The following is a 21,871-nucleotide window of genomic DNA, read 5'->3' on the forward strand; positions in this document are numbered from 1 at the left end:
GAGGTGTTTTATATTTGATTTGGTCAGTAAAGTTTTTGAACAAGATGATCAATAAATCAATGAGATTCCTCGCTTTGAGGCTCTGAGAATTGAAACAAGGAACCATAAAGTTAGAATGCAAAGAGGAGTAAGAAATGCTTGCAATAAGTCTTGAATTATGTGAAACACATGTCATCAAAAATAAAAACAAGAATGTTATGGCCAGAGGAGAATTTGAAATGCACAGAAAATATGTTTGGTCTTTGTTAGGATAAATGTGACTACAGTTGTGAACATCATGTTTGCCTCCTGAAATAAGAATTCTAAATCCTCCCTCATATTTTGCTTTATTTATTGTAAGGGCCATTTGTGAAATCCAAGTGGAGAAAATTGGCTGTTGTTGACCTTTTAATTAAAACATGAATTTTCTTAATTAGAAACTCATGCAAACAGAACACATTCAATTGGAGTGCCCAAACTGAACTTTCATTTTAAATTAGTGTAAATTGCAAATATCAAATAGCAAGCAAAATAGACAGGTATTTACAAATCACAATATTTACTGGGATTTTCTCTGGTAGAAAGATATTATATTGGCTAATTGTCCGTGATATTAATTTTATTTTATTATATGTTAATGCTTTGGCTCTCACCAGTTTCACCTTATTTAGGAAACTTTGAGTTAGGTGAATATGGTGTATCAGTGCTATTACTAACATGGAAATATACCTTGAGAGAATTGCTGACAGCACCTATACATTCATGAATTCTCCTATTTTTGCATCAGTTAACTCTGCTTCTGATTTTCAGGTGTGGCTGTTTACACAGGAATGGATGCTAAAATAGCGTTGAATTACAAGAGTAAATCACAAAAACGTTCCTCTGTGGAAAAGTAAGTTCATTTTCATGATCTTTAAGAACAAGGGTGAGCATTTTTCTTTTAAATGACCAAACCAGGATTATGGAATTAAGTGAAGATGCCATTCAGTAAGTTTAGTTTGTCATTACAAAATGCTGGAAATGTCCAGTCAGTCTTACAGCATCTGCAGAGAAAGAAAGTCAATTACCTTGAAAGGTCCATGCACATGTTTTTATCTCAGTTTTTTTTGCTTTTTGAATTTAGTTTGTTGTTTAGTATTCCGGTTCAACCTATCTAGGAACTTGTCACATTCCAATCTCCACCAACTTCTACTCATGCAGCACTCTTAACATAAAGCATTTCAATGCTTTATTCAGTGAAGTATTAAAGTTTAACACTGGAAATCTTCATTGCGCGATAGTTATTATTTTCCTGCCTGAGTGAAAATAACTTTAAGTGTGTTCTGACTTCTACTGCTACCAATTCATTTGAGGATTGTAATTTTAAAGATTCTTCGTAAATTATTCTAGTTGAGTAGTTTCTTTAACTATTTCTGCTGTACTCTGCAAAAATTGCTCTGTAAAGAATAATCCTGTAGATCTCTGCAAACTTAAGTCACAGTCAAGCTCGGTTTTAAACTAGATGCTAAACTGAGTCTGAAATTGAAAGTCACTAATTTCTTAAGAGCTCTCGAGATGTTCGAGGATGTGACTATCTGTGCACCATTGTCCACTGTTTTCCGTGGACACCAACTCCCATGCCTAATACCAAATATTTGCCTTTTATCCCCATGCTGTACTGAAACAGTTTAAACCTCCAGACAACACACATCAAAGTTGCTGGTGAACGCAGCAGGCCAGGCAGCATCTCTAGGAAGAGGTACAGTCGACGTTTCAGGCCGAGACCCTTCGTCAGGACTAACTGAAGGAAGAGTTGGTAAGAGATTTGAGAGGGGGAGGGGGGAGATCCAAAATGATAGGAGAAGACAGGAGGTGGAGGGATGGAGCCAAGAGCTGGACAGGTGATTGGCAAAGGGGATACGAGAGGATCATGGGACAGGAGATCCGGGGAGAAAGACGGGGGGGGGGTGGGTGGATGAACCCAGAGGATGGGCAAGGGGTATAGTCAGAGGGACAGAGGGAGAAAAAGGAGAGTGAGAGAAAGAATGTGTGTATAAAAATAATTAACAGATGGGGCACGAGGGGGAGGTGGGGTATTAGCGGAAGTTAGAGAAGTCGATGTTCATGCCATCAGGTTGGAGGCTACCCAGACGGAATATAAGGTGTGGTTTCAGGGCCCCAAACAGTCCTTCCAGGTGAGGCGACACTTCACCTGTGAGTCGGCTGGGGTAACATACTGCGTCCGGTGCTCCCGATGTGGCCTTCTATATATTGGCGAGACCCGACGCAGACTGGGAGACCGCTTTGCTGAACACCTACGCTCTGTCCGCCAGAGAAAGCAGGATCTCCCAGTGGCCACACATTTTAATTCCACATCCCATTTCCATTCTGACATGTCTATCCACGGCCTCCTCTACTGTAAAGATGAAGCCACACTCAGGTTGGAGGAACAACACCTTATATTCCATCTGGGTAGCCTCCAACCTGATGGCATGAACATCGACTTCTCTAACTTACGCTAATTCCCCACCTCCCCCTTGTACCCCAACTGTTATTTATTTTTCCTTTTATACACACATTCTTTCTGTCACTCTCCTTTTTCTCCCTCTGTTCCTCTGACTATACCCCTTGCCCATCCTCTGGGTTCCCCCCCCTTTGTCTTTCTCCCCGGATCTCCTGTCCCATGATCCCCTCGTATCCCCTTTGCCAATCACCTGTCCAGCTCTTGGCTCCATCCCTCCCCCTCCTGTCTTCTCCTATCATTTTGGATCTCCCCCTCCCACTTTCAAATCTCTTACTAACTCTTCCTGACGAAGGGTCTCGGCCTGAAACGTGGACTGTACCTCTTCCTACAGATGCTGCCTGGCCTGCTGCGTTCACCAGCAACTTTGATGTGTGTTGCTTGAATTTCCAGCATCTGCAGAATTCCTGTTGTTTGCATTTTTAAACCTCCAGACACTTATTTTTTTCTGAAAATGGATAGAACTCAAGAAAACAAAATGTATAAAAATACAATGGTGATTATATTTCATGTAAACTGAATGTTATTTCTAAAGTGTGAAGTTTGGGTTTTTTTTAATCTTGAAAGCATTCAGTTGAAGACATTTAATTTTCTCTATTCTCACAAAAAAAAACACAAACTTAGATTGCATATTCTAACTTTCAGTTACTGTATTTCTGCTCTGGGCCAAAAGATCAGTTTCATGTCCATTAATGTGCAATGCTTGGGGCAACAAATAAGGAACAAAAACACTTGCTTAATCATATTATGTGAAATTGTAGTTTTTAAACTTCTCAGATTTTCATTAGTAACCCTACTGATAAGGGAAACTTCACTTGGGAAGAACATTTTTTTGGGCAGAAAGCTTTGATGGGTGAGCTGGGCGCAGAGAAGCAGCGGAGAGGGCGGTAAAATGAGGAAATGGAGATATTGAGCATCCAAGGACCCGGTTGCACAGTTTATGAATGTGTGCAATCAATGAACTTAAGAAATAGGAGTAGGCCAGCAAGTTGGGCCACATCTGTGGAGGAGAAGCTGTTAGTGGTCTGAGACTCTTTGGCAGAACTGGGAAAGAGGAAAAACGAGTTAGGATATCAATAGCAGAGAATAGGGGGGGAGAAATTGATAAAAGATATCCCCAGAGAAAGACCAAATGAATTAATGTAGTTAATGTGCAGTTAGAAACACATTTTATAACTATTAAGGTTACTAATAGCAAACCAGCCTCTATTAATGGCGGGGGGGGGGGGACCAAAATTGCATTTCCTCGTCCCCAAAAGTACAAGTAAACCTCAGAGTGAAGATACTTATTCCAGTCTTATTGAGGTGTACTTTGTTCAGGGGTCTCCAAGTCTTAATGTCTCCTGAGCCATTTCACCAGCCACAAATTTGTTTTCCCTACCTAGTTATGTGCTTATTAGTAGGCTGCACTGAGAATCTTCCCATTTCAAGCTTTCTAACTTTTTTTTGGAGGACCTTGAGCATCCTTTACCTATTTTGTGAATGAATTAAAAATTTTGACTAGGTGTTTTCATTGTTTATGTGCGCAGGAGATTGTAATTGAAAATGTTGACCCGGTGGGACAAAAGAATGTGCCTGAAAGTCAGAATTATTGTTTCCAGTTTTCCACTACATACCCAATGTGGGCACGTGGCCAAGTGGTTAAGGCATTGGACTAGTGACCTGAAGGTCGTGAATTCGAGCCCCAGCTGAGGGAACGTGTTGTGTCCTCGGGCAAGGCACTTAATCACACATTGCTCTGCGACAACACTGGTGCCAAGCTGTATGGGTCCTAATGCCCTTCCCTTGGACAACATTGGTGTTGTGGAGAGGGGAGACTCGCAGCATGGGCAACTGCTGGTCTTCCATACAACCTTGCCCAGGCCTGTGCCCTGGAGAGTGAAGACTTTCCAGGCGCAGATCCATGGTCTCACAAGACTAACGGATGCCTTTACTTTTACCCAATGTAGAAAATCAACCATGATCAATTTTAGGATCTATTTCTTAAGCTGACTGCAATCTATATAAAGTTCTTAAACAGTTCTTGTTAATATAAAATTTGAAAATCTATCTGTGAAATTGAGTTGATGTAAATTTTGCCAGGTAAGAGAAACTTTATAAGATACTTGCACATTTATCTCCGACTATAGGTCCATGAACACCTTTCTTATAGTCTTCCTGGGAATTCTTGTGATTGAAGCAGTTATCAGCACTATCTTGAAATATAGTTTGTTGTATGAATCACCATATAATGAAAGAACTGTACAGGAAAAAAACAGCAGCAAAGTGAGTATGAATACATTTTTAACTTCATCTTATTTTGTACTTGGTGTTGTTATGCAGTCGTTTAGTAGAGTCCGACTCTTCGTGACCTCACGGACTCCTGCACACCAAGCCTTCTTGTTGGAAACTGCCTCTCTAAGATCCCCCACGGTCACATGCATTGTCTGAGTAATATTATCTATCCATTATAGCCTCTGTTGTCCTCTTCTTCTTTTACCTTCTGTTTTACCTAACATGAGAGTCTTCTCCATGGAATTCGGTCTTCTCATGATGTGGCCAATATATTTGGAGTAAGAGTCGAAAGGTGGTAGGTGGAAGTTTGCTTTTCAGATTGGAAGCCTGTGAACAGTGCTTGTATAGTAAAGGTCCATGATGTTTGTCATCTATGGTAATGATTTGGGCAAGAATGTAGTAACATAAGAAAGAAATTAGAAAACTAAAAGAAGATACGAGGCTGCTTTGGCAAGTAAGGTGAAAATAAATCCAAAGGGTTTCTACAGTTATATTAATAGCAAAAGGATAGTGAGGGATAAAATTGGTCCCTTAGAGAATGAGAGTGGATGGCTATGTGCGGAGCCAAAAGATCTAGGGGAGATTTTGAACAATTTCTTTTCTTCAGTATTCACTAAGGAGAAGGATATTGAATTGTGTAAGGTAAAGGAAACAAATAGGGTAGTTATGGAAATGATGGCAATCGAAGAGGAAGTACTGGCACTTTTAAGGAATATCTCTGGGTCCGGACAAGATATTCCCTAGGACTTTGAGGGAAGTTAGTGTAGAAATAGCAGGGGCTCTGACAGAAATACTTCAAATGTCATTAGAAACGGGAATGGTGCCGGAGGATTGGCATATTGCTCATGTGGTTCCATTGTTTAAAAAGGGTTCTAAGAGTAAACCTGGCAATTAACGACCTGTGAGTTTGATGTCAGTGGTGGGTAAGTTGATGGAAAGTATTCTTAGAGATGGTATATATAATTTTCTGGATAGACAGGGTCTGATTAGGAACAGTCAACATAGATTTGTGCGTGGAAGGTCATTTTTGACAAATCTTATTGAATTTTTTGATGAGGTTACTAAGAAAGTTGACGAGGGTAAAATGGTGGATGTTGTCTATATGGACTTCAGTAAGGCCTTTGACAGGGTTCCACACAGAAGGTTAGTTAGGAAGGTTCAATCGTTAGGGATTAATATGGAAGTAGGAAAATGGATTCAGCAGTGGCTAGATGGGAGATGCCAGAGAGTAGTGGTGGATAACTGTGTGTCAAGTTGGAGGATGGTGTGTAGCGGAGTGCCTCAGGGATGTGTACTGGGTCCAATGTTATCTGTCATATACATTAATGATCTGGATGATGGGGTGGTAAATTGGATTAGTAAGTATACAGATGATACTAAGATAGGTGGTGTTGTGGATGATGAGGTAGGTTTTCAAATCTTGCAGAGAGATTTAGGACAGTTAGAAGAGTGGGCTGAAAGATGGCAGATGAGGTGCCACATTTTGGTAGAACTAATCAAAGTAGGGCATACATGGTAACTGGTAGGGCGTTAAAGAATGCTTTAGAACAGAGGGATCTAGGAATAATGGTGCATAGTTCCCTGAAGGTGGAATGTCATGTGGATAGGGTGGTGAAGAAAGCTTTTGGTTTGCTGGCCTTTATTAATCAGAGCATTGAGTACAGGAGTTGGGATATAATATTGAATTTGTATAAGGCATTGGTAAGGCCAAATCTAGAGTATTGTATACAGTTCTGGTCACCGAATTATAGGAAAGATGTCAATAAAATTGAGAGAGAACAGGAGGTTTACTAAAATGTTGCCTGGGTTTTATCTAAGTTACAGAGAAAGGTAGAACAAGTTAGTTCTTTATTCTTTGGAGCGTAGAAGGTTGAGGGGAGACTTGATAGAGGTGTTTAAAGTTATGAGGGGGATTGATAGAGTTGATGTGGTTAGTCTTTTTCCATTGAGAGTGGGGAAGATTCAAACAAGAGGACATGGGTTGAGAATTAGAGGACAAAAGTTTAGGGGAAACATGAGGGGGAACTTTACTCAGAGAGTGGTAGGTGTGTGGAATGAGCTTCCGGCAGAAGTGGCTGAGGCAGGTTCTATGTTGTCGTTTAAAGTTAACTTGGATAGATATATGGACAGGAAAGGAATGGAGGATTATGGGCTGAGTGCAGGTCAGTGGGACTAGGATAGGGTAAGAGTTCAGCAAGGATTAGAAGGGCCGATATGGCCTGTTTCCGTGCTGTAATTGTTATATGGTTATACTTAGATTTGTGGATGACACCAAAACTAGTGATAATGTGGACAGTGAAGATTAATGAAGATGATTTAATAAGCTTTATGCAGCAGTACAGTGTATTACAAAAATGACAAATACAAGTAACATAAATAAAATTAACAAATTATACATAATACAATAAAAAATAAAATTATGTAAGTTGAGAGAGAGGGAAAATATATTCTGAGGTAGCATAAATGTTTTTCAGATCATTTTGGTTGCTACACTTTAAGAAGGATGTCATTAAGCTGGAAAGGGTGCAAAAAAATTTACATGATGCTGCGATTACTGAACAACTTGAGTTATGAGGAGAGACATGGTAGGCTGGGGCTGTTTCCCTGGAACACAGGACATTGAAAGGTGACCTTGAATCAAAAGTTGAGTTCATTGTCATATGCACAAATGGAATGAAAAACTTAACTTGCAACAGAATCACAGGCTCATAGCATTAGAGAGACAACATTCACCAGAAAAACATAAAATGTATAAGAATGAACACAATTAGAACAAAAAAAAGTTCATTATAGTGCAAACTGGTCATAGTTTTGGTACACTGAGATAGTGATAGTGATGTAGACGTATATAAATCAAGAGAAGGATAAATGGTCAATCTTTCTCCTAGAATAGAGTTGGCTCAAACTAGAGAGCATAGTTTTAAGATGGGAAAACTTTAAAGGTGACCTGAGGAGTAACTTCTTGCAGAAGTTAGTGGATATATGGAGCAAGTTGTTGGTTGAAGTGGTAGAGATAGATACATTTGCGACATTTAGAAGGCTTCAAGACATGGCTAGGAAATATTTAGACCATAAGACATGGGAGCAGAATTAGGTCATTTAGCACATTGAGTCTGCTCCACAATTCCATCATGACTGAATTATTATCCCTCTAAACCCCATTCTCCTTCCTTCTCTACATAACATTTGATTAATCCAGAAGCTATCAGCCTTCACCTTAAATATACCCAATGACTTGCCCTACACAGCTGTCTGTGGCAATGAATTTCAGAGATTCGTCATCCTCTGGCTGAAGAGATTTTTCCTCATCTCTGTCCTAAATAGATGTCGCTCTACTCCAGGGTTTCCTAGCCTGTGATCCACAGACCATTCTGTTATTGGTAGGTGTCCACGTTATATAAAAGGTTGGGAACTCCTGCTGTATTCTGAGGATGTGCTGTCTGGTCCTAGACTTCCCCACTATAAGAAACGTGCGCCACATCCACTGTTCTATGCCTTTCAATATTTGATAGGTTTCAATGAGATTACCCCCCCCCCCCCTTTCTAATAAACTTCAGTGTCCAGAGCCATTAAATGCTCTTCATATGTTAATCCTTTCATTCCTGGAATCATTCTCGTGTACCTTCTCTGGACCCCACTCCGCTGCCAGCACATCTTTTCTTAGACAAGGGGCCCAAAACTGCTCACGATACTCCAAATGTGGTCTGACTAATGCCTTTTAAAGCCTCAGCAATACACCCTTGCTTTTGTATTCTAGTCCCCTCAAAATGAATGCTAACATTGCATTTGCCTTCCTTACCACCAACTCAACCTGTAAGTTAACCTTTAGGGAATACTGCACGAGGAATCCCAAGTCCCTTTTTACCTTGGATTTTTGAATTTTCTCTCCATTTAGAAAATAGTCTACATTTTTCTTGTTTCTACCAAAGTGCTTGACTGTACACCTCCCAACACTGTATTCCATCTGCCGTTTTTTTTCCCTCATTCTCCTAATTTGTCTAAGCCCTTCTGCAGACACCCTGCTTCCTCAGTACTACCTGCCCCTCCATCTACCTTCGTATCCTCCACTAACTTAACCACAAAGCCATTAAGTGATTCATCTAAATTGTTTACATATAATGTGTAAAGAAGCAGTCCCAACACCAACACCTGCAGAACACCACTAATCACTGGCAGCCAACCAGAAAATGCCCACTTTATTCCACTCTTTGCCTCCTGCCAATCAGCCAATCTTCTATCCATGCTAGTATCTTTCCTGTAATACCACGGGCTCTTGTTAAGCAGCCTCATATGGCACCTTGTCAAAGGCTTTCTGAAAATCCAAATAAGCAACATCCACTAACTCTGCATTGTCTGTCCTGCCTGTTATTTCCTCAAAGAATTGCAACAGGTTTGTCAGGCAAAACATCCCCTCAAGGAAACTGTGCTGACTTTGGCCTATTTTGTCACATGTTTCCAAGTACCCTAAACCTCCTCCTTAATAATAGACTCCAACATCTTTCCAACCATTGAAGATAGATGGTCTATAATTTCCTTTCTCCTGCTTGCTTGCCTCCCTCCCTCCTCCTTAAAGAGTGGAATGGCTCTTGCAATTTTCTGGTACCCCAAAACCATTCCCAAATCTAGTGATTCATGAATGATCATTATTAATGTCTCCACAATCTCTTCAGCTACCTCTTTCAGAACCTGGGGTGCAGTCTGTCTGGTACAGGTGACCTCTCTACCTTCAAACTTCTCAGCTTTCCAGGCGCCTTCTCCTTAGTCATAGCAATGGCACTCACTTCCGGCCTGACCTCACATTTCTGCCATTCTGCTGGTATCTTCCGCAGTGAAGACTGATGCAAAATCCACCATTTCTTTGTCCCCTATTACTGCCTCTCCAGAGTGAATTCTACCATATAAAGGTCACTGCCTCCTAAAGGTCCCTTTACCTTAAATTCCCTAATCAAATCTGGGTCATAACATAACAACCAATCCAGCATTGCCATTCCCATTGTGGGCTCAACCATAAGCTGCTCTAAAAAGCCATCTTGTGGGCATTCTACAAATTCCCTCTACTGGGATCAAGCACCAACCTGATTTTTTTTTTCTCAATTTACCTGCATATTGAAATCCCCTATAACTATGGCAACTTTGCCCTTTTTACATGCTCTTTCTATCTCCCATTGTAATTGGTAGCCTGCATCCTGGCTACTGTTTGGAGGCCTGCAACTCCCATCAGGGTCTTTTTGCCCTTGTTTCTTAACTCTACCCACAAGGATTCTACATCTTCCAATCCTATGTCACTTTTTTCCTAAAGATTTGATTTAATTTTTTAATAACAGAGCCATGCCACCCCCGCTGCCTACTTCCCTATCCTATCGATACAAGGAGTATCCTTGGATGTTAAGCTCCAAACTATAATCTTCTTTCAGCCACAACCCAGTGATGCCCACAGCATCATACCTGCCAATCTCTAACTGCACTGCAAGATCATATACCTTATTCTATATACTGCATGCTTTCATATATAACACCTTCAGTCCTGTGTTCATAACCTTTTTTGATTTTGACCCCTGTGGCACTTTAACTCCTACCATTCACTGCAATTTTGCCCTATCATCTGCCTGTCTTTCCTCATAATCGCACTACATACTACATCTAGTTGTATACCAACGGCCCCATCACTCATGTTCAAATCCTCCCTGCCAAATTGGTTTAAACCCTCCTGAACAGCTTTAGCAAACTTGCTCACAAGGGTATTGATCCCCTTCAAGTTCAGGAGTAACCTGTCCCTTTTGTACAGGTCATACCTTCCCCAGAAGAGATCCCAAAGATCCAGAATTCTGAAATCCTGCCTCTTGCACTAATTCCTCAGCCATGCATTCATCTGCCAAATTATCCTATTCTTGCCCTCAGTGGCGCATGACACAGGCAGCAAACCAGAGATAATTTCCCCGAAGGTCCTATTTTTCAGCTTTCTACCTAACTCTCTCTCACTTCCTTTCTTTAAAACCTCCTTGCTTTTCCTACCTATATCATTGGTACAATGTGTACTACAAGTTCTGGTTGTTCACCTCCCCTTTAGAATGCTGTGGACCCGATCCGTGACATCTCTGACCTGGACACATGAGAAGCAACATACCGTCCAGCTGTCTCTTTCACATCCACAGAATCTGCTGTCTGCTCCTCTAATTAAGGAACCCCGCCCCCCCCATCACTACTATACTCCTCTTCACCCGCTCCCTCTGAGCCACAGAGACAGACAGTGCCAGAGATCAGATCGCCTTGTACTTACTATTGAGGGGAGCGGCCACGGTACTCTGCACTTGCTAACTATTCCCTTTCCCTCTTCTGACAGTCACCCAGATACCCATCTTCTGCAATTTAGGAGTGACTACCTCCCTGTAGTTCTTATTTCTCACCTCCTCATTTTCCCATATGAGCAGAAGGTCATCGAGCTGCAGCTCCAGTTCAGATATTTAGACAATTACGGGCCAAATGCTGGTAAATGGAATCAGCTCAGGTAGGGACTTCAGTTAGCATGGACAAGTTGTATAGCTCTTGACTTTTAATATTTTTAATATTAAATGCATTCATATTTGTTTTGAATATAGTAATTTTCAGATGATTATTTTAAGTGACAAATATTTTCTTATTACAAATGGCTTCAAAATAGTAAAATTCTATTATTTTTTAAATCTTTCACGATTTGTGTAAATGTCTGTTTCGAATCCTGTATTCTTTGTAGCTGTTTAACACTCAAGCTGCAGCCTCCATTGATATGAATTTGACTGTGTACAACATGTGCTTTAAATGCCAGCTCCATTGCATAAACTTAGGCTGTTCCTCTGGTTCAAGGATGATATTGATTTGAGTTTGTGGATTTCAGGGTGGCTAATAACACCAATGTAGGAGCACAGGCTCTTCCATAGTTGAGACAGGTGGAAGTCTTGATTTGTTTTGTCTGCTGCCTGCTCAGCGACTCTATCTGTTCCTTATTGTGGCCTCAAATTTCTCAATACCAGCCATTTCCTTTTGAAGTGATTTTGGATTAAACATTCCCAAATGAGCATTAATACTGTATTTCTTCACGGGGCTTTGGATCTTTTTCTCTCTGCCTGGTAATCTTTCCCATAATGGTGCACAGAGTGATTTCTGCTTTGGGATTCTTGTGCCAGGCATGCAATCAGTGTGGCCTGCTTGATGTAGCTGAGAGTAACAAGAGCCTCGATACAGTGAATATTGTTCTGGGGAAGTGCTGATATTGGTTTGCTTGTTCTTCCAGTGACTGAAGGACTTTGCAAAGGCAGTGATGCTGGTGTTATTCCAGATGTGACTGTTGTAAGTTGTTCAAGTCTCAGGAGCGTGTAGGAGGGCGGGGATCACTACAGTCTTGAGAAGTGAGTGTTGTGCCAGATCTGAGATCTTGATATTTGGATATCCTTTTCTCCAGATGACCAAAGACAGTGGTGCATTGAAGGCAATGTTGAATTTCATCATCAACATCTGTCTTGCTGAGTGGTTGCTTCCAAGATGTAGGAAGTGTTCATGTTTTCCTGATGTCTCCATGAATCATTATCATCAGATAACAAGATAGTGCAGAAGAACTACTTCGTATCACTTTGGTTCTCTCTGTCTAAAGCCATAGTGAAAATGACCAGCTGATATCTCCAAGAAAAATGCAAACAGTAGCATTGGTACTATATATAGCCATTTTAAGCTCAAAGCCATCGATTGGGAGCAAGAGGAAGAAGAGTATTGGCTGCTGTTGTTTTTTTTTATATACAGATGTTGACTGTTTGCCCATTCTCTTATCTTCTGTGTAAATGTCAGTGATGGTTTGAAACTCAGCCTGCTGCATCGGTCTTCTGCAGCTCAACTATTGAGTAGCCTTGCTTTCCAGAGTGTAGCTGCAGTAAGTGGAAAAACATGGCAATTTTTTTAGGGATAAGATGCAACACTTTGGCACAAAAGATATAAAATAATGTAGTCATATTTGATGCTAATCTCCACTGAGAGTGGTTCTGCTTTAGATTCAATGGTTAATATCACAACTTGCAAGCTGCCATTAAGCAATAAAGATGTAGACATATTACAGTAACCAGAGAACTTGAAGTGTGTGCTTGTCCCATGGTCCCTCCCGGTAGATGTTGTCAAAGGTTTTTTTTAAGACATTTACATTGGCTTGTGCTGCTCTCTACGTTTCTCCTGGTGATGTGACAAGGTAAAGATAATTTTCACTGTACCTTTAGATGGACAGAATACACGGTGATTCTAAAGATAGTACTTCAGCCACTGAAGGAGGTTGATTGAGCAGGATCCTGGAGACGACATGCCTTATGGCAAACTGCATGGAGCCCACTCTGTTCACTTTTGTTTCCTTTCTTAAAGGTGTCCCAGAATAGCCGCCTCTTACAAGATGAGGGTGAATTCACCACTGAGTGTTGGGATTTCAGCAGGGATATTGTCTGCTTCCAAGTCCTTGCTACTTTTTGAAAATGGCCTTCTCAAATTTTTGCTTATCAGGAGTGGCAGCCTAGAAAGGTTGCTGAAGGAGTTAGTCAAGTCTGCTCGTATTTAGTCAGAACTGCATTTGAGAAGTTCTTTGAAATGTTCCTTCCCTATTGCCTTTGACTTTGATTTGTTAGCCGTTGTTCTTGACTATCAGAGCCTAGAGTGATGGACCATGGTTTCATTAGTGCTTTAAAAACTGAATGTTTTGGTCATTGGTAATCTGTTGAGTCTCCTGCGCCTTCTCTGTCCACCATCTGTGCTGTAGGTCCCTGGTTTTCTGCTGAACCTATGCCTTCACCTGTCCGTGGAGTTGTTTCTTTGCTTGAGGCATGATGGTGCTTCAAATCTGGGAATCCCTTGTGTTGGCTATTGAGTAGCTCTTGGATCTTCCAGTCATGTGTGTCTTCATAAATTCCAGTTATGGTGAAATTCTGTGCAGTAGACATTTTTTTGGCTCCTGTTGACTGGGAGTTGTCAGATTGTCTTTGAGACCCAAATTAACTACTTTTGCACCAATCTTGATTAACTTCTCAATTTCAGTAAAACTTCAAATGAGCAAATATGAAGTGAGTAATTGTGCATTTTGAAAATATGAGATTTGCGCATGATTCTCAAAGTTTCTTCATAATTAACTGACACAAAATTATTTTATTTGTAGATTTTGACAGGGATATCTGATTTCTTGGCTTTCATGGTGCTATACAATTACATCATTCCAATCTCACTTTATGTTACCGTTGAGATGCAAAAATTCTTGGGATCCTTTTTCATTGTGTGGGATCTTGATTTATACCATGAATTTTCCGGTCAGCGGGCACAGGTTAATACCTCTGACCTTAATGAAGAACTTGGACAGGTGAGAATTTTCATTTTAAACAAATGTTTGTGATTTATGTTTGGGTGTTTACACTGCCACAAATTTTCTGTTGAATATAACCAAAGAGAACAATTGCAAATAGTTCTGTAGTTTGGGAATACCATTTAAGTTACTTACTAAACTCCTGCAATTATTTTCTGTGCTCGTGCACCATTCCTCGCAATCCAAGACAGTTGAAACTACTTGTGGTTGGATTAAGATGGGGAAGTTTTTGGAAATCGTCTTTCCTGTCTTGCATTATTTGCATTAAAGAGTACTGATTAACCAGGAATATGCATAACAATGATTTTAATCCTTTAGGTGGAGTATGTATTGACAGACAAAACTGGAACACTGACTGAAAATGAAATGAAATTCAGGGAATGCTCTATTAATGGCATTAAGTACAAATATATGAATGGCAGTTTGGTCCCTGAAGGAGTGACTGGAGAAATTAACAGACAAACTTTTGTAAGTTCCAATTTTGTTGGCTAAAAGTTATTAAGACACAATTTTTCATTTACAGTTGTATTTTGATGCTTCTCAAGTTGACAAATGCTTGTCTAGATTTTTGAATGTAGTATCAGTATAAAAACATTTTCTATTAGGCAACCCCTTAGCCAATTACAACTCTTCTCATCACAACAAATCACAACAAGTGCTACTGTGAAATTAAAGTCAATGCTGGAAAAGATAAACAGATTAAACAACAATAATGAAGAGAAGTTGATGTTCCAGCTTAGCCTTTCATCCATACTGGGTGGGGGAGGAACTTGATACTTTTTCACATAACCAGAAAGGTGGCAGAGAATGTGACGGGTGAGGGAAAACAAGTTGATATATGAACTGAAGGCAAGAAAAATTGACAAAACCAAGTGGAATAGGGTAAGTAGAGACCATTAATAGGTCAAAAGAAGTGTCAGAGGAAATAACAGAATAATCAGTGGCATTGAATTAGGAACATTATGGTTGCTGTTCCATTAACCTGAGCTTCTTTGAAATGTTGTCAGAGTGGAATGGAGGTGGAGAATTTTTGTACCAGGATGCACCTCTTTGTAGGACCCTGAAATCTGATTATGCTTGCAGACTTAACGTGGACATTCCACAAAGCAGTCCACCAAAGCTCAGTTATTCTAGGCAGAGCCATTTGTCATTATGTTTATGTTGTAGGCTATTATTGGCAAGGATCATTTGCCTAGACCCTGATCTTTTCCAATTAACCACAAGGCATTAATGTTTGACTGAAGTTTGTCAATGAGTTAAATAACATGGGAACATATTCTTTGACCCAAAGGACCTATGCCAAAATTCTCTTTTAATGTTCAGGAATGTAGATTTCATTGGCAAAACCAGAATTTATTGCATAATCTTAGTTGCCTCATCCATCTACTTGAACTTCTACACTCTCTGTTTAAGGTCTTGTGGAATAGGTAGGCTGAAAGTACAAATCAAACAATTCTTTATTTGTTCAATACAAAATTAAAGGCGAATGGCTTGGATGGTTAATTAATGCTTAACCGAAACTAATGTGGCATGTGTGTATGTGTATATATATGTATGTATGTATACATACAAGCGTGTATATGCATATTAAATCTGTAGTCTTGATTTTTCAAGGTTTTAGCACAATGAATGTTGGCTGGTGTATTTTAAACAACCTGTACTGAATAATTGAACCCATTTCTTCAGTCAAGCATCCCATTGTGCTTTGCGGCTACGTTAAGTTTATAGTCTATAATCATATATAGAATGGTATGTGTTTTCCACAGTCAGTGGTCTCGCACACTCATTATCCTAGGCAAACTCAGTTAACATAGACTAGGGATGTTAGAGGCTAATGCTAGTACTTAGTTTTGTTATAAAGCCTCTTGCTCCACTGAATGATGCTGAACATAAAATGAAACAATGTCTTGGCCCACTTTTTGGAAATTGGGGGGCTTAACATGCAATGATAATATTTAAATTTGTCATTAAAATTTAAATAAATTTCACTCAAAAACAAAATGCCACCTGTTCGATAGCTTTCAATGGTACCTGTATTTTTGCTTTCACTCCTTGGTATTTACCCCATTACATATTAGATTATGTTTATAATAATACAGAACGTTCTTCACCCTAGTGCCCATTCTTCCTGTATACATCCAGACATTAATTTCTGGCAGTCTATTTAGACAAACTAGAATCTAATGTCATTGTTCAGAGCTGACAAATGCAGATTTGCTGCAATTTTGACTTGCTGGTTGATGATTAGGGATAGATGGCTCCTCAGTACTAAGCTCTCATAATATGTCCTTCAGATAATTGTAGCAGAAGTGAATGAGATTAACTTGAACCGAGATCAAACTCTGGATGATTCGCATTAGTTATTTATTCCTGTTACTGATGTAAATTGGCTAATGTGCTTTGGTAGGCACTAGGCAAGATGAAGTAATCCAGTAAATGTCAATGTTTAAAGACTTGATACCCTAAAGTGTTTGTTTGAATTCGTGTCAATTGTTTTATGGTTTTTATGTTTCATTTCCTAGACTAATGAAGAGGTGCTATTCTTGAAGGCAATATCCCTGTGCCACACAGTGCATATTAGTGACTTGGAAGAGATGCACAGATCTACTTCAAAGCGTGTTGTTACTGATTTATCCAAAATACAATACTATGCTGCCTCACCAGATGAGAAGGCTTTGGTGGAAGCTGCCAGAAGGTAAGCTATTTTTCTATTTCCTCGCACGTATTTACTGAACCTATCAATCTGATATTTTTCCCTTGATTCAGAATTTATCTTATTGAATCTGATTTCAACAATTTGGAATCACATCAGACCTCTGTCTTACTGATTGTGTTATTGTTGTGTAAAATATGGTGTAGAAGTAGTTCTCACTTTTAGTTATTTGGACCTTTGACTCATTGTGACAGTAAATGAAGATGCTTCTGCTTGGCATACTGATAACCAGAAGCTTGGTGTTCTGTAAATGTATTGCTTCATCCAGTAAATTTCATATCTATAATGCCAGTAATATCCAGGGTGAATTCTAATGGGTTATCCCATACTGAAGTTTTTGGACTCTGTGAAATCTGACACCTTTAAGTGATTCCACTTGTGCTAGTTATAACTAATAACCACTTATGGAGGAAGAAGTAGTAGTAAATTTCAAGTATACAAAATATGCATTCTAAAAAATGTGCAAATGTATTTGAGCTCATTGTCAGTATTTCTGTATGTGGTCATAGCGTACAGTCATTAATCTTAAAATGTAATCTTGTGTTTAAACATGTGTTGCTGACTCAAGTGATTGTAAGGCTATTTGAATACAAGTTCATCCAATACTGATTTCCGAGTAGCCTGAGTTTGACTTTTTTTAATTCCACTCATATAGAACTAAGTACTAAACCTTAACTGACATTTCAGTATAATGGTTGCAAAATATTTCCATAAGACCATAAGACAAAGGAGCAGAAGTTGGCCAATTGGCCCATCGAGTCTGCTCCGCCATTTTATCATGAGCTGATCCATTCTCCCATTTAGTCCCACTCCCCGGCCTTCTCATCATAACCTTTGATGCCCTGGCTACACAGATACCTATCAATCTCTGCCTTAAATACACCCAATGATTTGGCCTCCACTGCCGCCCGTGGCAACAAATTCCATAGATTCACCACCCTCTGGCTAAAAAAATGTCTTCGCACCTCTGTTCTGAAAGGGCGCCCTTCAATCCTGAAGTCATGCCCTCTCGTACTAGACTCCCCCATCATGGGAAACAACTTTGCCACATCCACTCTGTCCATGCCTTTTAACATTCGAAATGTTTCTATGAGGTCTCCCCTCATTCTTCTAAACTCCAAGGAATACAGTCCAAGAGCAGACAAACGTTCCTTATATGTCAAACCTCTCATTCTCGGAATCATTCTAGTGAATCTTCTCTGTACCCTCTCCAACGTCAGCACATCCTTTCTTAAATAAGGAGACCAAAACTGCCCACAGTACTCCAAGTGAGGTCTCACCAGCGCCTTATAGAGCCTCAACATCACATCCCTGCTCCTATACTCTATTCCTCTAGAAATGAATGCCAACATTGCATTCGCCTTCTTCACTACCGACTCAACCTGGAGGTTAACCTTAAGGGTATCCTGCATGAGGCCTCCCAAGTCCCGTTGCATCTCAGAACTTTTTTTTTGCATCTCAGTACTTTGAATTCTCTCCCCATTTAAATAATAGTCTGCCCGTTTACTTCTTCTGCCAAAGCGCATAACCATACACTTTCCAACATTGTATTTCATTTACCACTTCTTTGCCCTTTCTTCTAATCTATCCAAGTGTCTCTGCAGACTCTGTTTCCTCAGCACTACCGGCCCCTCCACCTATTTTTGTATCATCAGCAAACATAGCCACAAAGCCATCTATTCCATAATCCAAATCATTAATGTACAATGTAAAAAGAAGCTGCCCCAATACGGACCCCTGTGGAACACCAACCAGAATAGGATCCCTTTATTCCCACTCTGTTTCCTGCCAATCAGCCAATGCCCTATCCCTTATGTAACTTTCCCGTAATTCCATGGGCTCTTCTCTTGTTAAGCAGCCTCATGTGTGGCACCTTGTCAAAGACCTTCTGAAAATCTAAATATACAACATCCACTGCATCTCCTTTGTCTAGCCTACTTGTAATTTCCTCAAAAAATTGTAATAGGTTTGTCAGGCAGGATTTTCCTTTAAGGAAACCATGCTGAGTTCTGCCTATCTTGTCATATGCCTCCAGGTACTCCGTAACCTCATCCTTGACAATTGACTCTAACAACTTCCCAACCATCAATGTCAAGCTAACATGTCTATAATTTCCTTTTTGCTTCCTTGCCCCCTTCTTAACATTTGCAATCTTCCAGTCCTCCGGAACCATGCCAGAATCTATCGACTTTTGAAAGATCATTGCTAATGCCTCCGCAATCTCCACATCTACTTCCTTCAGAACACGAGGGTGCATTCCATCTGGTCCAGGAGATTTATCTACCGTTAGACTATTCAGCTTCCTGAGTACTTTCTCTGTCGTAATTGTAACTGCGCACACTTCTCTTCCCTGCCACCCTTGAGTGTCCAGTATACTGCTGATGTCTTCCTCAGTGAAGACTGATGCAAAATACTCGTTCAGTTCCTCCGCCATCTCCTTATCTCCCCTCACAATTTCTCCAGCGTCATTTTCTATCAGTCCTCTATCTACTCTCACCTGTCTTTTACTCTTTATATATTTGAAAAAGCTTTTAGTATCCTCTTTGATATTATTTGCTAGCTTCCTTTCATAGTTCATCTTTTCCCTATTAATGACCTTCTTAGTTTCCTTTTGTAAGCTTTTAAAAACTTCACAATCCTCTGTCTTCCCACTAATTTTTGCTTCCTTGTATGCCCTCTCCTTTGCTTTAACTTTGGCTTTGACTTCTTTTGCCAGCCACGGTTGCATCCTTTCTCCATTTGAAAATTTCTTCTTTTTTGGAATACATCTGTCTTGCACCTTTCTCACTTCTGGCATAAACTTCAGCCACTGTTGCTCTGTTGTCCTTCCCACTATTGTCCCTTTCCAGTCACCTTTGGCCAGTTCCTCTCTCATGCCACTGTAATTTCCTTTACTCCACTGAAATACCGACACATCGGATTTTGGCTACTCTTTTTCAAATTTCACAGTGAACTCAATCATGTTATGATCACTGTCTCCTAGGGTTCCTTCACCTCAATCTCTCTTAATCACCTCCAGTTCATTACACAATACCCAATCCAGTACAGCCGATCCCCTGGTGGGCTCAACATCAAGCTGTTCTAAGTATAACACCTTAAGACCAGTATTTGGTACTTTTTGCTTTGATTGCACTGCAACTCATCCCAATGGCTGCCAACTTATAACCATATATCCATTACACCACGGAAACAGTCCATCTCGGCCCTTCTAGTCCATGCCAAACTCTTACTCTCACCTGGTCCCACCGACCAGCACTCAGCCCATAACCCTCCATTCCTTTCCTGTCCATATAGCTGTCCAATTTAACTTTAAACGACAACATCGAATCTGTCTCAACCACTTCTGTTGAAAGTTCCACACAGCTACCACTCTCTGAGTAAAGAAATTCCCCCTCATGTTACCCCTAAATTTTTGCCCTTTAACTCTCAACTCATGTCCTCTTGTTTGAATCTCCATCACCTGCCTGTCTTTCCTGACATCTTTACTGCTCACCATCTTCGATGTATTTCTGTTTTCTGAGGCTGAGGCTGTCTACAAGAAGGGTCAGGGACGTCTCTATTTCCTGAGGAGACAGAGGTCTTTTAACATCTGCCGGACGATGCTGAGGATGTTCTACGAGTCTGTGGTGGCCAGTGCTATCATGTTTGCTGTTGTGTGCTGGGGCAGCAGGCTGAGGGTAGCAGACACCAACAGAATCAACAAGCTCATTCGTAAGGCTAGTGATGTTGTGGGGATGGAACTGGACTCTCTGACGGTGGTGTCTGAAAAGAGGATGCTGTCTCAGTTGCATGCCATCTTGGACAATGTCTCCCATCCACTACATAATGTACTGGTTGGGCACAGGGTGCATTCAGCCAGAGACTCATTCCACCGAGATGCAACAGAGAGCGTCATAGGAAGTTATTCCTGCCTGTGGCCATCAAACTTTACAACTCCTTCCTTGGAGGGTCAGACACCGTGAGCCTGTAGGCTGGTCCTGGACTTATTTCATAATTTACTGGCATAATTTACATATTACTATTTATGGTTCTATTACTATTTATGGTGCAACTGTAACGAAAACCAATTTCCCCCGGGATCAATAAAGTATGACTATGACTATGTTTTCCCCTTCCTCTGCTCTATCATTCCAGTTCCCATCCCCCTGCCAAATTAGTTTAAACCCTCTCTAACAGCTGTGTTAAACCTTCCCTTCAGGATATTGGTCCCCTTCGGGTTCAGGTATAACCCGTCCATTTTGAACAGGTCATACTTCCCCCAGAAGAGATCCCAATGATCCAAGAATCTGTAGCCCTGCCCCCTGCACCAGTCTCTCAGCCACACATTCATCTGCCTGATCCTACTATTCTTGCCCTCGCTAGCACGTGGCACAGGTAGCAATCCCGAGATTACTACCCTGGAGGTCCTGCTTCTCAGCTTCCTTCCTAACTCCCAGAAATCGCTCATCAGGACCTCCTCCCTTCTCCTATCTATGTCATTGGTACTAACATGTATCAAGACAACTGGCTGCTCGCCCTCTCCCTTCAGGATATTCTGGACCTGATCTGAGACATCCCATACCCTGGCACCTGGGAGGCAACACACCATTTTCTGGGAAAAGCAGTAAAGAAATGAAACTGCCCCACCCCAGTCCTTCAGTTTTTCAGTTCTCTTTGTTTATTCTTTATTGCTTTGCACAGGAGCTTAAATTGAACAGGGAGAAAATGAAACTGATAAGTTGTCAACTGTGTTAGCTTGTATCTATTTTTCATCTAGATCCAGACTGCATCAACTGTGTTAGATTGTATACATTTTTCATCTAGATCCAGACTACATGCTACTTCCATGTAATTTTTTCACTACCAAGATAAGGATGTATTATAGCTTGTGCTGCTAATTTGCCTTGGATAATTCCCTCGTGCCACCAGCACCACCCTGCTTCTCAACACCCCCCCTTACAAAACTTTCCCCCTGATAGATCACTCAATAGTGAAACTTCTGGTAGGTTTTTGCATTTGAAAGCTAGAAATGAAAGTAATACGGATAATTTCCACACACATTTTGAGTCTG

General features: G+C 40.5%; 1 protein-coding gene across 3 annotated transcripts in view; it reads left to right on the forward strand.

Moving 5' to 3' along the window:
* The window catches only part of atp11b (ATPase phospholipid transporting 11B), a 176,081-nt gene that overhangs the window by 59,387 nt on the left and 94,823 nt on the right, over positions 1-21,871 (forward strand). For all 3 annotated transcript variants that reach the window (XM_063045662.1, XM_063045661.1, XM_063045663.1), the window contains exons 10-14: positions 790-871; positions 4,609-4,744; positions 13,908-14,105; positions 14,427-14,576; positions 16,631-16,803. In XM_063045662.1, the coding sequence (XP_062901732.1) occupies positions 790-871; positions 4,609-4,744; positions 13,908-14,105; positions 14,427-14,576; positions 16,631-16,803 (739 nt within the window). The remainder of the gene's footprint in view (positions 1-789; positions 872-4,608; positions 4,745-13,907; positions 14,106-14,426; positions 14,577-16,630; positions 16,804-21,871) is intronic.

This window comes from Mobula hypostoma, chromosome 4 (genome assembly GCF_963921235.1).
Source record: "Mobula hypostoma chromosome 4, sMobHyp1.1, whole genome shotgun sequence".
In the NCBI taxonomy this organism is placed as follows: Eukaryota; Metazoa; Chordata; class Chondrichthyes; order Myliobatiformes; family Myliobatidae; genus Mobula; species Mobula hypostoma.